General features: G+C 38.1%; 1 protein-coding gene across 1 annotated transcript in view; it reads right to left on the bottom strand.

Annotated features, from left to right (window-relative positions):
* Positions 1-14,067, bottom strand: part of ADGB (androglobin) — a gene marked incomplete at its 5' end in the record, with an annotated part of 93,777 nt that extends 79,710 nt beyond the window's left edge. The window contains 5 exons of the mRNA XM_083348724.1: positions 229-447; positions 1,834-1,905; positions 4,263-4,355; positions 6,708-6,885; positions 13,994-14,067. Coding sequence (XP_083204850.1) covers positions 229-447; positions 1,834-1,905; positions 4,263-4,355; positions 6,708-6,885; positions 13,994-14,067 — 636 coding nt within the window. The remainder of the gene's footprint in view (positions 1-228; positions 448-1,833; positions 1,906-4,262; positions 4,356-6,707; positions 6,886-13,993) is intronic.
* Between the last annotated feature and the right edge of the window lie 1,809 nt (positions 14,068-15,876).

Here is a 15,876-nt window from a genome sequence, read left to right as displayed (position 1 = left end):
ATGAATGTGTAATAATATAAAGACTTTGTGCATTACATTCAGCTCTTATGCAATAAAAGATACTCAGTAGGATATATAATAATAGTTAAAACAGTAGTGTAATTTCTTAATACCAGTCACTATTCCCAATTGTTCCTCTTCTATGGATAGTTAAATAAGCAATGCAATTCATTTAACAAACTGTAAAAAAAACCCTAATATATAATATACACATAAATGATCACTTACCATCCAGAAGAGTTTTACCACATATTTTCCATAGCTGTTATACAATGGCATATGACCTTTTATTGCTTTGCACAATGAGTAGATATGTTCCCATGGCTTCCACAATACTGGAGGTACTGGGGGTATTTCATTAGCATTAGTTTTAGCTTCAACACTTAAACCAGTTGTATTGTGCAACTTCCAAACTGCATATATTTCACTTATTATCCATCTCATCAACTGAAGCCAGATGTGGATAGGATGTAGAGGAAATAAGAAAAGTCAGCTGAGCTCTGGCATTCAAATGCTTTCCATAAATAAATGAAAGTGGACTAACCATTCTGATACATTCTATATATTCAGGCAATACTGCTGACCTGGATAGCTCCTATAGCTTTTGTAAAGCTACCTATAGTCATCTAGAGTGCAAATGTTGGAACCCCACAGAAAAATAGCCCTGAGAGCGAAAAAATATAGTGTTCCACTTAGCCTCTAATGCCTAAACTTGGGGGATAAGAACAAATGAAAATCCAATCCTGGAATTTGTTAATTAAATATTTAAACAATGGACACTAATGAAAATCGTAGTTTCCTTAAAAATGGAAACAAATGTTGATAATCCTTATATGGGAGAGAAAAAGATACTATTAACTATAACTCATACAGGTTGAATGAAAACCATAGCTTTAAACATAATGTTCACTGAGTTTCATAACAAGCAGCTATGATATGCAGAATAAAGTGTTTAATGATATTCATTTCTAGTTCCTCGTAAGGTTACCTCGCTAGAAATCATATCACACATTTTCAATTTAGTGAAGTATTGATTCTGAGGGGCGTTTGTGAGCTGTACTTATACATAAATGTGTAATTTCTTTATGACTGTGATCTTAAATGAGTTGTGCTTATATTATAATTAAATTGTTAGATGTAGATTATAGACACAGCATAAGAAACATAAGCTCTACTGAGTAATTTGGTTTTATCTAAACATCCAGAATAGGTAGATTTGACTATTTTTGGTGATGTCATTTCCACATGACTTATGCAGAAGTCTGATTTGCCCTATTATTTGCCCAATAATTTTGAAATTTTAAAAAATGTCCAAATAAGAATGAATGGATTTAATGAAGTTTCTTTCTGCAAAAGCATGCAAAACTAAGAATCCAGTAATTTGCTTAAAAATGTGAAATGAACAAACTGCTAGAACATCTTCTATTCTAAACCCTTTCAATTTTCTAATGAAAACATAACATTTTAACTAAATAACTCTAAACTGACCTTTCATAAACTTACACTATATGCCATCACCCACAATGAATGAAAACTGCCCAGTTGGGGAAATGGGCAGCATTTAAATAAAATAAATAAATAAATGCTCATTTACACTGCTCTCAGGTAATGAACCAACATTTTGCTGTCTGATATGAGGTCTAATCCCATCTTTGTCTCGCTCTGCATGGTCGTACTTTAGTAAATCAGTTCACTGTGTTGCATGACAGGTTTTGATACTTCCTGTTTTTTCAGATCAAAGTCACTTTCATACTTTTGCAACAACAAATATTTATTTCATCCAAATACACATTCAATGTATGTTATTTCTTATAAAGGATGATTATTCCATACCTCACTGCCCATTAAATGTTCGTTTGATGAAAAAAGATCAAACCAATTTTCATTTTTTACTACCACAGGAACCTAAAAGTAATGAGAAATTTAATTATTCTATGAACATATACATGAATTGTTAATAATATTAGAGCAAAAATCCATATACTTCATGGATCAAAGTTACATATCAAAGTATATCTCAAAAGACTTGTACGCTGATTAAGAAGGTATGCTGAGCAATATATATACTGTGTTCATAACAAATCAGGTATCCAGAATACTGTTAATATGAAATGGTCAAAAAACGTATGAAGAGGTAATGTCTTCCAAGGTGACATATTCTGTTTTTCTCCTTATACGTATATTTGAGGAAAACCTGAAAACCTTTCAAAATCTCTGAATAAATATGACTATAGAACAAATATAAAAACTATTGGATGAATAGAAATTCCAAATTCTTGAAATTTGATTTAGACAATTGTGCGCCTTTAAACTTTCATTAAAAAAAAGAATACTTTTTTCCCTCAAGCAAAAAGGTTATCAAAATGCTGTAATATTATTTTTCTAAAGTAAATATTGAAATGGTGAAAGAACAGAGGCAGCAAACACTATTTTTCAAAATAAGAATAATATAGTCCTCAATTTATAACAACCACTGAGAGCAGAATTTCTGTTGCTAAGCAAGGAAGTTATCAAATGAGTTGCACACAGTTTTACAATCTTTTTTTTGCCATGCTTGTTAAGCAAATCACTGCAGTTGTTACATGAATCATGTGCTTGTTAAGTGAATCTGGTTTTCCCCATTGACTTTGTTTCTCAGAAGCTGGCAGAAAAAGTAGCAAGTGGTGATCCTATAACCCAGGGATGCTGCAATCATTGTAAATAAATGTCAGTTGCCAAGCGCCCAAATTTTGATCAAGTGACCATGAGGATGCCGTGACAATCATAAGTACGAGGACCATTTGCAAGTCACTTTTTTCAATGCTGCTATAATTTTGAACGGTTGCTAAACTAATGGTTATAATTCAAGGACTACTTGTATATTTATGTTATTTAGTTTTAAAGAGTAAGCTAAACATGGACCATATGGAATTATATAGGTAAAGTAAAGGTTCCCCCGCACATGCGTGCTAGTCGTTTCTGACTCTAGGGGCCGGTGCTCATCTCCGTTTCAAAACCGAAGAGCCAGTGCTTGTCCAAGGACGTCTCTGTGGTCATGTGGCCGGCATGACTAGACGCCAAAGGCGCATGGAACGCCCTATTTTTCTACTTGCATTTTTACGTGCTTTCAAACTGCTAGGTTGGCAGAAGATGGGACGAGTAACAGGAGCTCACTCTGTTACACGGCACTCGGGATTCGACCCGCCAAACTGCCGACCATCTGATCGACAAGCTCAGCGTCCTAACCCACTGAGCTACCGCGTCCCTTATGGAATTATATAGTTAACCCTTTTTCTCTCCATCAGTGCAAGGCCAGCTCAAAGGCTGAGAGCTATTTTATTTAAAAAATAAATAAATTGGTAAATGTATATATTTCAAACACAAAATTATCTTTTCTGCTACTATGTATGTACTATGTAGGCATAACACCCACTATAAAAACATGGCACCACCACAAACACGGAGCCAAACAAAAGCAGCACAACTCACCAGTTCAGGTCTAAGGCTGGCAGCTGAAACCAGCCCATCCACTCAAAACACATCCCCACCCAATCAGAACACAGCCCCCATTCAAAACACACTCCCACCCAATCAGAACACAGCTAAGCCCCCACCCAATCAGAGCACACCTCCACCCCATCAGAACACAGCCAAGCCTCCACCCACAGAACACATCCCCTCTGGCAGTTTAAAAAAGAAGAAAAAACAGCCACTATCACACACTTCTCCCAGAAGAATGAAGCTGAAGTCACCAGCCTGAGGATGACGGATGAGATTTCGTCGAAACATTGCCCTGATACCTCCAATTCTACGTGGGAAAAAAGCCGAATGACCAAAGATCTACATACAAACACCCACGAAAACCTCAGAAAACACACACACACACACACACACACACACAAACATATATATATATATATATATACATACAGAAACACACACACACACACACCCCTTCCAAATTTTTGGAATATAATGTTATATTTATTATTATTTCCTTCCAAGATCTGGATTCAGCATTTATTAACCTCTAATAGCTAACAATATATTTAAATGGGCATGCCTAAATCATAGGTGCAAAAAAATAAGACAAACCTTTTGTAAAAACCTGTTGAAGAGCTCAATGTGAGTTTTTAAATTATAAGAAATACGTTTCACATTTCTAGAAATCATTGGTTTTGCCATAAAGGATACTCCGATTCTTTTTTCTATATTATTGTACATTCCCCAAGTTAAAAAATAAATAAATTTTAAATAGATAACTGGAATTAGGTGCACCTTACCTTATTTGTTAAAATTTCTTGAGGCCTTTTCCAGAAACTCACTTTCAATGAAGAGGGAAGTTCAAGTTTTCCTTCTGGATCTTCAAACACATGCTTTGTGCAATGTTAATTGAAACAAAAATTAGTTGAATTCTTACTTAGTGATATCTAGGCCTTACTAAATGAATTTAGTGGTACTTTGATGTTATCCATTCAGTCAAATCCAACTGCTAATTTAATGAACTGATCTGAGTTAATCTAAGTATTATTTAAAGCAAATCCTAACAGCTGGCTCTTTAATGCCGAATTGGTAAAATTTCTATGACTCTGAGTAATGTAAGTAATGCCAGCAGAGGAAATAGCCCCAAAATTTTGCATCTATTTCTTTTTGGCCTATGGGTGGGAGTTTAAAATAAAATGTAAAAGTATTCTGTATATTGACTCTGTGGAAAGATTTTTTTTTCTAATTATGCCAATTAGAAAATTTTGGCGATTATTTGCTGAATTGCGATGTGATTATTTTTTATAACCATGTCTAATATATCATAACAATTACAGGTCTTAAATAGAGACATCTTTATTGCCCACTATAGTATTTACTCTGTATACACATTGGGCAGGTTGATAACAGACAAAACAGCTTCTTCACAATCTTCCAGCTCACTGCCACCATTCTCATTTTTGATAACAGGATACATGGAATAAATGAGAAGTCAACTTCAGTAACCATGAATCTTAAATTTATTGTAGAGGGTCTACATGTAGCCTTTTGTACTGTTGTTAGCTGTTTGATTTTCCTCATATCTAAACCTTGCTGAAGAGTGTTTCTCACCACTCTCACTTGACAAATCTCCATTGCAAAGGACAAGGAAGATATTGACAGAGAAATTTCACGGTTGCAACTCCACCAGTCTAGCAAGCTTCACAGGGAGAAAACCAACTATAATGCTAAAAAAAGCAACAGAGAGTCCAAAGCGTGTGCTAAAGGAGCATTTTGCTGTTCTTCACTTACTGTTTGTTCACTTATAAAACAAAAAGACAAAAAAAATGCCCCTGATCAAATTCCAAATTCTCTCCTGAAATCTTAGAAGCAGATTCTAAGATGTTATTGGCCATCAATAAACACTGGTCAGAACGTTCCTGCCTAGCCAGCTACCTTGTTGACCATCATTTATCATTGGTGGAACCAGGGCTGGTAAGGACTCTGACAGTCTGCGTGTCAAAACTAGGACACACTGAAACAAGTGCAGCAATCAAAATACACAACCAATGAAATAACGGTCATGAAATACACATATGCACAGGCAAAGCTCCACATCACATTGGTAAAGTTGAGTCATAGTTACCGACCGACATGTGGAAAACTTAAGAGTTACTACAAGTCTTCTCCCCATCTTTTGCAATCCTCAAACTCAAAATAAAAGGCAGAAACATCATTCCCCAATGCTATGCGCTCCACCCACGAGTTATGATGAAACCTAATATTTTTATAACTGAAACAATATGTTGTGGCCCCAACCCCTGCACCTGTCCTAACCGAGGAAAAGGACTCTGAGGATGATGGGGAGGAACTGGCAAGGCCTCCCTCACTGAGACCCTCCCCTCTGGCAAGGCCTCCGTCTCCATCTGAAGGCCGAGAGGAGCAGCCTGGGAGTAGCCAGGCTGGGAGCCAGGCTGGAACAGAGCTCAAGCAGCTGCAGCAAATACAGTCTAGTGAAGATGACTCATGGCTAGACCCCCGAGAAAGACGCAGGGCCAAGCGTTTGCAGCAATGTAGGATGAGTAGGAGGGCCAGGGAGTAGCTGAGTCATTGAGCCACACCCCACAAGGTACAAAAGGGGGTGCGGCTGCTCTCAGAACTTTGTGACGAACAATTAATTCACCACAGCTTCTGGTCACGTCTGTTGGATTTCTCTACCTGTGTGAACCCTGGTCTGGATTTCGTGACTACGCTTCTTCATCTCTGCTTTTGGGTTTGTTTGTCTGGACTTTCTTGGAATTACTTGTTGGCAGTTATCTCATGTCAGTGAACGTTTGAGATAACTAGCTTATGTTGGCTGACTGTGGGTAGCTTGCTACCAAGACTTTATCGGACAGCAATTATACTGTAGTATAAAGAATTAACCCTTTTGTTTCGTACCTGCTTGTCCGGCTGTTTGTACCTTGAGGGGGAACAGAACACATTAGCTAGCTCAACTAGCCAACAAACAGATCGTTGGTGATTTAAGTACTTCGATTTAAGCACTGCACCCAGTGATTAAAATATCAAAATATTTTTTAAAAAACCCAAACCCATGGTAACCTTTCCCTCCACAATTCTTCTCATGTATCACATATGGGATGCAAACTTTCCAGATTGGCACCCAACTAAGCTTCAAAATTCAGTAAGTAAGAAAAATACAACAAGAATAAATTTCTATATATTGATGAATTAGGAAAAAAAAGATAAGTTTATAGGAAACATACCAGAATAGGGCTTCTTCCAGATTTATCTTTTTCCTTTCCACCTTTTCCAGCATCCCACTTTTCTACATTGATGTCTGCTTCACTCCATTCTGGCCAGATAGGAAATCTTCCTTTCTTTGACTCGGGTGAAGTACCTTGAGGATTTACAGTAGAAGCTGATCCCGAAAGAAACCAGAGGCTGAAATATAATATGAATATGAAAAGTTTACTATATTCTTCTAACATGGTATTTTCTTTTAAACACACACAGACACACACAGACACACACACACATTTATTGATTTTCCAATATTACACTTATATCTTTGAAAAGCAACGTGGTGTCTGGGTTACAATAGTTCCATTTCATACAGGTACATGTTGTTACAAATCTCCAGTTTGTTATAGCCAATATTTCATCTTTTTCCCCCTTAAATACATATTGTCTCTTATCTAAATTAACATACTTATTTTATCTACCAGTTATTTAATGGTTTCCTTGCATTTGTCAATACTTTTATATGTTTTATTTATTTTAACATTTCATCTTTAAGACATCAATCACCTTATAAATTTTTCCAGCTTTAATTTGCATTAATATTAAAGTTAAACGTTTGAAGTTTCTCATTTTCATATTTCTAGGTGATCCCACTTCTCTTTATCACAGTTCTCTCCAGTGCCTAATAATCTAGATACACATCGTATCTATCTCATTTCCATATCAACAGGTTAATAATACAATATAATATTATTGTTTTCATTATAATTTCCACATACTGTAAATGCAATAACCAAACTTTCTCCCATTTCAACATTTAATACATCTTTTCTCTTCTCCTTTATATCTGCTCTCTCGTGCTTAGACTTGTAATTTTATTCTTATCACTACATCTAAGTATATTTGTTACATTGTATGTTAACATAAATGCATCTTAGTCAATTTCATTTAAACTATTCAATATTTCAATTTAACTGTTGATATTCACACATCTAAGTTTTTTAATTAGCCAGTATTTTTATCTGCACATCAAAACAATCTCTCATAATCCAAGTACAATCCTATTTAGATATTTTCTATTTCAGGCCTCTTAAATATGTCCATTCTTCTTCAATCTTATTCTGGCTTTCTTCCTTTGCCATGCCATTCTCTGTTTCCTTGCTTCAGGGTCATCAAAGAGTTCTTGTGTTGTAGTATTGTATTGAAATGACCCTCCAATCTCCATTTTTGAAGGGTTGAGAGGTCTGATAGAAATACCAAATCTTCTCATTATTTTCTCCTCTTGGCGTAATTGTCCTGGACTGTCCATTTTTCCTTCCATCTGTTTCTCATTTTGATCTTCAAATTCCTTCTGCTTTATGTAGCAATTTTTTCCTTCTATCCATTTTGTCAGGTTTTTCTCTGAGTTTTCTCTTGTCTGTGCTTGTTGAGTAGTTATATCTTCTATCAGGGTATTTAATTGTTCAATTTTTTCTGTTATGTTCTGTCCCGATAAATTATTAGTTATAGTCACAATTTGAGTTTGCTTATCCAAGACGCTTTCTAGTTTTTCCCCCAAAAGCTCTTATTTCATCACCAGCTGTAGAAAGGAACTGATACGTTTGGCAGGTTATTTGCATCATAGCATAAATTTATTTTTGTATTTCTTCCATGGTGGACTCTCACATCTGGTGTTCAAGGTTAGTCTTATCTTGTTTTCAGCCAAGCCTCTCTCTCTCTCTCTCTCTCTTCTTTTTTTTTATGGTGTCAGATTGCAATTTCAGATTTAGCCACACAGTGTCCCCCAAGTGCTTAGAAAAGTCTTTTCTTTTCTTTTAGGGAACTGCCTGTTAATCTCTTTTCAATTGTTTCTTCTATTTCAAAAGAGCAGAGCCAAATTTTCAAATAAAAATAGGAAGTAAGGAATAAATAGTCCACAAGTTTTTAGTCCACAAGTTTTTTTTAAAGGAATAAAGTTTTAATTGAGGTCCAATTCATTTTTTTTCAACGTTTCTTTTTAAAACACCCCTGGAGGTTCAATCGCCGCTGATTCTGAAGGGAGGGTTGAAATCCCCCCTCCCTCTCCACAGGGGGGAAGGTATTTAGCAGCTTATTTAGGTGAAAAGAGGAAGATTGGAGTATAAGAGAGGTTGATCTTACCCGGTCTCTTCCACACTGCTTTAATGTTGCCTGGTAGTAAGTGTGGCTTCAGCTATCTGCAGCCTAGTGACCAGCCATATTGCTATAGCTGGTCTTTCGTTCGTCGGTTCAAAGGGAATACAGGCACTAACAGGGGAGTTGCAGCCCCCCCACGTTTCTGCAAAAGGCCCTTCTTGCTGGTCACCTCTCCAGGGTTACTCTTCGGCCCTTTTAGGACCCCCCAGCAATGTGAAACTGGACATGGAAGACGAGAGTCGTCCTCCAAACATCCATACTGGTGGCGTTGGCAAACCGGAAGCCCTAACATGGTATTTCTTTCTTACATGGCAAATATTTTCATATTTGTTTTCAATATAGGGCGCGTAGATAGGGCGCGCAACTTGGGGGTCCTTCTAGATTCACAGCTCTCTTTAGAAGAGCATATTGGAGCTGTGACTAGGGGGGCCTTTGCCCAGGTTCGCCTGGTGTGCCAGTTGCGACCCTATCTGGACCGGGATGCATTGCATACAGTCACTCATGCGCTCGTGACCTCTCGTCTAGACTACTGTAATGCTCTCTACATGGGGCTGCCCTTGAAGTCCACTCGGAGGCTCCAACTGGTGCAGAATGCAGCCACGCAAGTTGTACTGGGAGTTTCCCGATACTCCCATGTTACACCTTTGCTCCGCGAGCTGCATTGGCTGCCGGTTGCCCTCCGGGTGAGATTCAAGGTGTTGGTAATGACTTACAAAGCCCTACATGGCATGGGTCCGGATTACCTACGGCAACACCTGCGGCCAGCGTCAACTTCCCTCCGTCCAGTGCGCTCCCACAGAGAGGGCCTCCTCAGGGTGCCTCCAATCAAAGAATGCCGATTGGTGGCTCCCAGGGGGAGGGCGTTCTCTGTGGCGCGCCAGACCTATGGAACCGCTTGCCGGTTGAGCTCCGGATGGCCCCCGACCTTTGCTCCTTCCGGCGCGATCTAAAAACGTATTTATTTGAGCAATCTGACCTGGTCTGATGGGTTAGGGTTGGGGTTTTAATATGTCTTTAATTATTGTTTTAAATTTTAAATTTGGGCATTATATTTAATTCGTTTTTTAACTTTTGTATTCTGTCTTTTATGTATATTTATTGCCCTGTACACCGCCCTGAGTCCTTCGGGAGAAGGGCGGTATAAAAATATAATAAATAAATAAATAAATAAATTTTTGAAAAGCTCCTAAGTACAAATAGTTGCTTAGTAAAATTTAAACTAACCAGAAAAATGGGAATATTGTTTATACTTCACTTCAGCAATCTGCATATTTGATGACAGACAAAAGAAAAGTGCTTCCTGAAATCATGCAATTATATTGTTTCATTATTAGATTGAGATTCCTGATATCTTTTAATTTTTCCATGAGAAAGCCCCACAAATTAATCAGTAAAGGCTGAGTACAAATGAAGCAGCATTTGATTACACAGACATTGGGTTGGAAAATGAAACTGAGTTGCACAAAAGTGAGGCAAAAAAAATTCTGTTTTTCAATTTGATAAAAGTAGCAGAGTAGCATACTGTTGTATAAAACGTGACGTCTGCATCATTGCATTCTCAGATTAAAATACTATATTTGGATCCATAAATTAGCTTACACTTACTCTTTGCCAAAATAATGAGTGGATGTAACAATATATGCACACACATTTATTAAGATTTTAAAAAACTAAAATATCAAACAGTTCTAATATTTTTCTCCAAATGACATTGCTTATCCTTATGAAATGTATAACTGGCACTCCTAGCAAATTATTCCAATTCGATTTTCTAGGCAGCATGAACAACTTTAAAATGGTCACAATGACAGCATAATTTTTATTACTTTAATTTGATTGATGTTGATAATATATATTATTTGAATAGGAAAATAATTGTAGATAAACCTTTTCAAATCTTTGTCCTTATTAGTAATTAGCTGAAAGAGATACAAATGAGGATTTTTAAATGCAAAGCAATCACTTAAAATACATCAAATGAAGAAAATGAAAACAGGTGGCATGCAACATAACAAATGCATAAAACTTTATTGCATTTTAAGTTTGCAGGAAAACATTTCTAATTTGTTCAAGACAAACATAACTATTTTGTCATAGACAAAAATATATTGGATGAAACAGCAGTGTTTCCATCTAATCAAATCCAGGCATCAAATTATCTATTACATTTAGTATTTTTTGAATTAGGTTAGTATGAATTTTAAAAAATGAATAATTTGAACTTGTCTCTGCTATAAAAGGGTCAAGGTTTTTGAATTTTGCATTTGAAATGGGCCCAGTGAGAATCGAGGACCTCAGCACTTAGTATTAAAGTGCCAATGGGAGCTTTCCTTCAAGTGCAATAGTAGGTGTAAAGATTTAATAGCCCGTCTCCATTCAGACTGCAATCCCAATCTCAACATCAATTTTAAGTTTTAAAAACGTTATGTTAGAACAAACCATGTGACAAATAAATCTAATTTGGTACTAATAGCCATGCTACTGTTAAGTTAGGAAAACCACAATTTATGTTTTTAAATGCACTTCCCAGTGTAAAATTATATATATTTTAAATGTCAAATGCCAAACAGAAGTTTAATTCATATACCAACTAGAAAAGGCTGTAGCCATAATTAAACATAACAAAAGGATCTAGTCACTGCATCCATCCTTGTTCTTCTTGATTTCTTGGCAGCTTTTGATATCATTGATACCATTCTGGTATGGCATGGGGACACTCAGAAATCTGTGTTTTTGTTGTATTTTAAATAACTTTTATCATGAAGATACATAGTTTTTTTGTGTTTTAAGTGAAAAGATGAGTCCACTCCTTTCCCTAATTTTTCAAGTAACTTGTCTTCCTTCACCCTTTCAAAAGTCTTCAGACACTTTAAAAGGTCGTAGCAGTATCCAGAGAAGAACAAAGAAGATAACAGATTGAAAAGAAAAGGATGATTTGAAAGTGATAGTGGCTAGAGAAGGCATCACAGAGCAGAATGTCAGCAGGGAAGAAGTATGATCTTTATCATCTCCTGTATTTTTTTGATCAGAATTCTGCTGAACAGCTTCCTAAGTTCATTCAGCAAGCTAACCCCCTGTAATTTTACATTCAGTTTTGCTACCTTTCACTTAGAATAGGAAAGAATGACAGCATTATTCCAAATGCCAGATATAGATCCAATCTTCACACCTATTTTAAACAAGTTGTACACCATCTCCTAAGCAAGCTTCTTTCATTCTGATCCATTAACACCATTAAAACCACCTTTCTCTTAATTTCACAGGCAACTAGTTTATTTGCTTCTCTTTTATTTCATGCTAATTAATTGTTTCCACAAAATACTTTCCTATATTTTAGCTCTTATTTATTTAGACAATTTATACGGACACCTTTTAAGGTACAAAATCTGGGTGGCTAACATTCATCCATACACACAAAAAATATAGTAACACTCTTCCAAGCAAAACAAAAACCAAAATTAAAATCACTGTTCACTAGCTGAGTGAGCATCAAACAACAAACTCTCAACAGAATCCACACCTATACTGGGCCCATCCATCGTCCCAGTGCTGGCAAGAAAGTCAGGGCTTCATAGCCTTACCCAAGAGGGGTAAGGCCCTCGTCTCAGTGGAGAGCCTGTTCGTTAGTTTTTTGATTCACAGCAAACGAACCCTGAAGTAGATCAAGAGCCAGTTTTATTTGGAGTGAAAACAACTCATCTTAGTCTGCTGTGGCCAGGTACTGAACTAATCCTTACCTTTTCTCAGATCAATATTTTAGGGCAGACATGTCAAACATGGGGCCCGGATCAGGCCCGCAAAGTGGTTTCATGCGGCCCGCGAAGCCATCCTGGAAACAGTGAGGGAACGGCCCCCACTGCCTTGGCTCTGGCCCAGAGACCCTCCTTCTGCCAGAGACCCTCAGATCTGACCCACTCCTGCCCAGGCCCCCATAGGCAACCTTGATGCGAACGATGTAGAGCTGGCCACGCCCACCCAGTAGGCCATACACACTCTAGCCACGCCCACCCAGTAGGCCACGCCCACCCTGGCCACACCCACCCGGCCCTGAGGGCAACCGGAATGCTGATGCGGCCCTCAATGAAATTGAGTTTGACACCCCTGTTTTAGGGCATACCAATAAAGAGCATATTTGTAGCTCCAGGTTGAAATGAGGGGTCCTTGGTACTCTCTGAGCTTGCTTGTTTTCTTGCAGACATTTCATTACCCAGACTAGGTAACATCATCACTAGCACTACCACTGATTATGTTACCCAGGTTGGGGGATGAAACCTCTGCAAGAAAACAAACAAGCTCAGAGAGGACCAAGGACCCCTCATTTTAGGGTATCTCTACAAACATTGCCTCTGTTTTCCCATTACTATCTCCATGATAGAGGCTGCAGAAAATGGGCAGCAATGGCTGCAGAGCGGATAGGAGGCTTCTGCCATCACAAGGAGCCAGTTTGGTATAGTGATTAAGGTGTTCTCTCAGCCCTACCTACCTTACAGTGTTGTTGTTGTGGGAAAAGTAGGAAGCAGATGCATTAGGTATGGCTTGCAGCTTTGAGTTATATACAAAAAAAAGAGAGATGAGATAAACATTTAATAATAATTTGTTTTTCGGTTCTGGTTTCATAAGTAAATAATAAAAAGGGAGAACAGCAGCAGAATCTACCCCATTGTCCGTGCTGCACACCAGAACCCCAAAGGAAGGATATTTAAAGCAGCTGCAATGTGTCATTTATCCAGGGCGACATACCTGGTTTGTTTATACTATCCCAGAGGTAGGCAACCTCGGCTCTTTTATGACTCATGGACTTCAACTCCCAGAATTCCTGAGCCAGCCAAGCTGGCTCAGGAATTCTGGGAGTTGAAGTCCATGAGTCATAAAAGAGCCGAGGTTGCCTACCCCTGTACTATCCCAATCGATACAGACTCTTGACAACTTAAAACGGTCTACACTTAAGCCCAGATCATATTCAGACATTCCTGTCATTATTCCGCACGATCGGAGGCCACTGACCACCCACTATTTCAAAGGGAGGAGTATCCCAAGGAATGGGAGGAGGAGGTCCACCTAGGTGTGACACCAGCCTCCTCTTGCCGGCGGAAAGAGGGGCAGAGGGGGAAAAGATCAAGAGAAAAGCTCTTCCAGCGAAAAGGGCAGGCCTTACTCTTTCGTGGGCGCATTTGACTGGAGAACATTGTTGGATTTCACCGCCTCCTTCTTTTTGCCGAACTTCGACATGGTTGGACTCTCTCTCGTCTCCCTCACTGCCTCAGCGTCTGCTGCTTGGTTGCTAAGAGACGCCCTCGGCTGCTTCTTGTGCGCTACACCGGAAGAAAGTGACACGGAACGACACCTTCCGGTAGGAAGACCTACACCAGGGGTAGGCAACCTCGGCTCTTTTAAGACTCATGGACTTCAACTCCCAGAATTCCTGAGTCAGCAATGCTGACTCAGGAATTCTGGGAGTTGAAGTCCATGAGTCATAAAAGAGCGAGGTTGCCTACCCCTGACCTACACGCATAGATTCATTTTCTCTCTCTCTCTCTCTCTCTCTCTCTCTCTCTCTCTCTCTCTCTCTCTCTCTCTCTCTCTCTCTCTCTCTCTCTGTGTGTGTGTGTGTGTGTGTTTGTGTGCTTGTGTGCAGCGAATTCATAGACTTGCAACTCTTTGTCCCAAGGAGCTGAAAAACTTCACCGAAGAAGGCATTGGCAATGCTAATGGTGGTGTGAATGCCGGTGCCGGAAAGAAATGAAAAGAAGCTGGACATGTCTACAAAGTTAGCAAAAGTAGAACTCGACTGGACCCGAAGCAGAGCGCGTTGCTCAAAGCGAAGTAGAAACCGAATAGCAGCAAAGATGGAATGATATCACAGTGCTTCAGAAGCAATTGTGACACACTAGGGAAGTAAAAATGTAAGCTCCGCTATCAATGAAAGGGCTGAAAAGGTATATCAGAAAGTACTGAATTGGTGTCATTTAGATTGTTATAGATGTATGTGAAAGTAGGATTCAGAGATCGGTGATAGTTTCATTTTAAGTTCCAAGGAATTGATAATTGAAGAATATGGGATGGGAACAACTGCAGGGAGACTTATAAATAGAAACATAGTTTCCCCCAAATTGTACAAAATTGGATGTCAGGAAAGTTTACTGTGAAACGTGGAAGCTATTTGGAACAGAGTGAGAGTGCCACAGAAGTGTGTGGATTTATGCTAATAGGAAATACTTTGTGCAATAAAGAAGTTAAAAATAGGTGGGGATGCCCTTTTCATACAAAATGATTGCTGTAAGAAATGAAGAATCACAAAGATATTACATGTATATAGAAAATATATCATATATTGCCACAAATGTGGTAATTATTGAAAATTTCCTTAGTAAAGATTTGTATTTCAAATATGTTAACTTTGTCCCTGTGTATAATAAGAAATAAATTAATACAGTTTAAAACCATGATTGTTTTGACATTTTATATTGGAAGATTTGAGTTAGTGAAGTGTATATACAGAGAGGACAGCTTTTGAATGGAGTCACAGCATTTAATGGTGTCAAATGTGGATCTTGGGGGAGAAAGGACATGGAATAAAAGGGGGAAAAAGTGAAAAATGAATAAAATAGAATCATTGGAGAACGTAAGAGCCCTGTAGAAAAAAAATTAGAAAATAATCTCCCAACAGATTGAATGGAAAGTAGTCATAAGGGAAACAATACAGAAGCTATTTGGAATAAAGTAAAAAATAACATCACCAAAATATCAGGAGTTAACAGTATATAAATGGGAAATATAAACAATTTAGTGGGGGAAAGTGGCAAGAAGGTGACAAGCAACAGGGAGAAAGCAGAACTATTTAACTCGGTTTTTGCATCTGTCTTTACACAAAGGGAAAAAACAGTCCAACCTACCAAAACCAGTGCCATAAAAAACAGAATAGAAACGCAAGTTAAGATAGGCAAGAAAATGGTAAGTGAACACCTGTCCAGCCTATACAAGTTCAAATCACCAGGACCAGATGGATTACACCCCAAGGTTCTCAAGGAACTGGCAGAC

The sequence above is a fragment of the Vipera ursinii genome (assembly GCF_947247035.1).
Source record: "Vipera ursinii genome assembly, chromosome: 1".
Taxonomy (NCBI): Eukaryota; Metazoa; Chordata; class Lepidosauria; order Squamata; family Viperidae; genus Vipera; species Vipera ursinii.
This window is presented reverse-complemented; position numbering and strand designations above follow the sequence as displayed.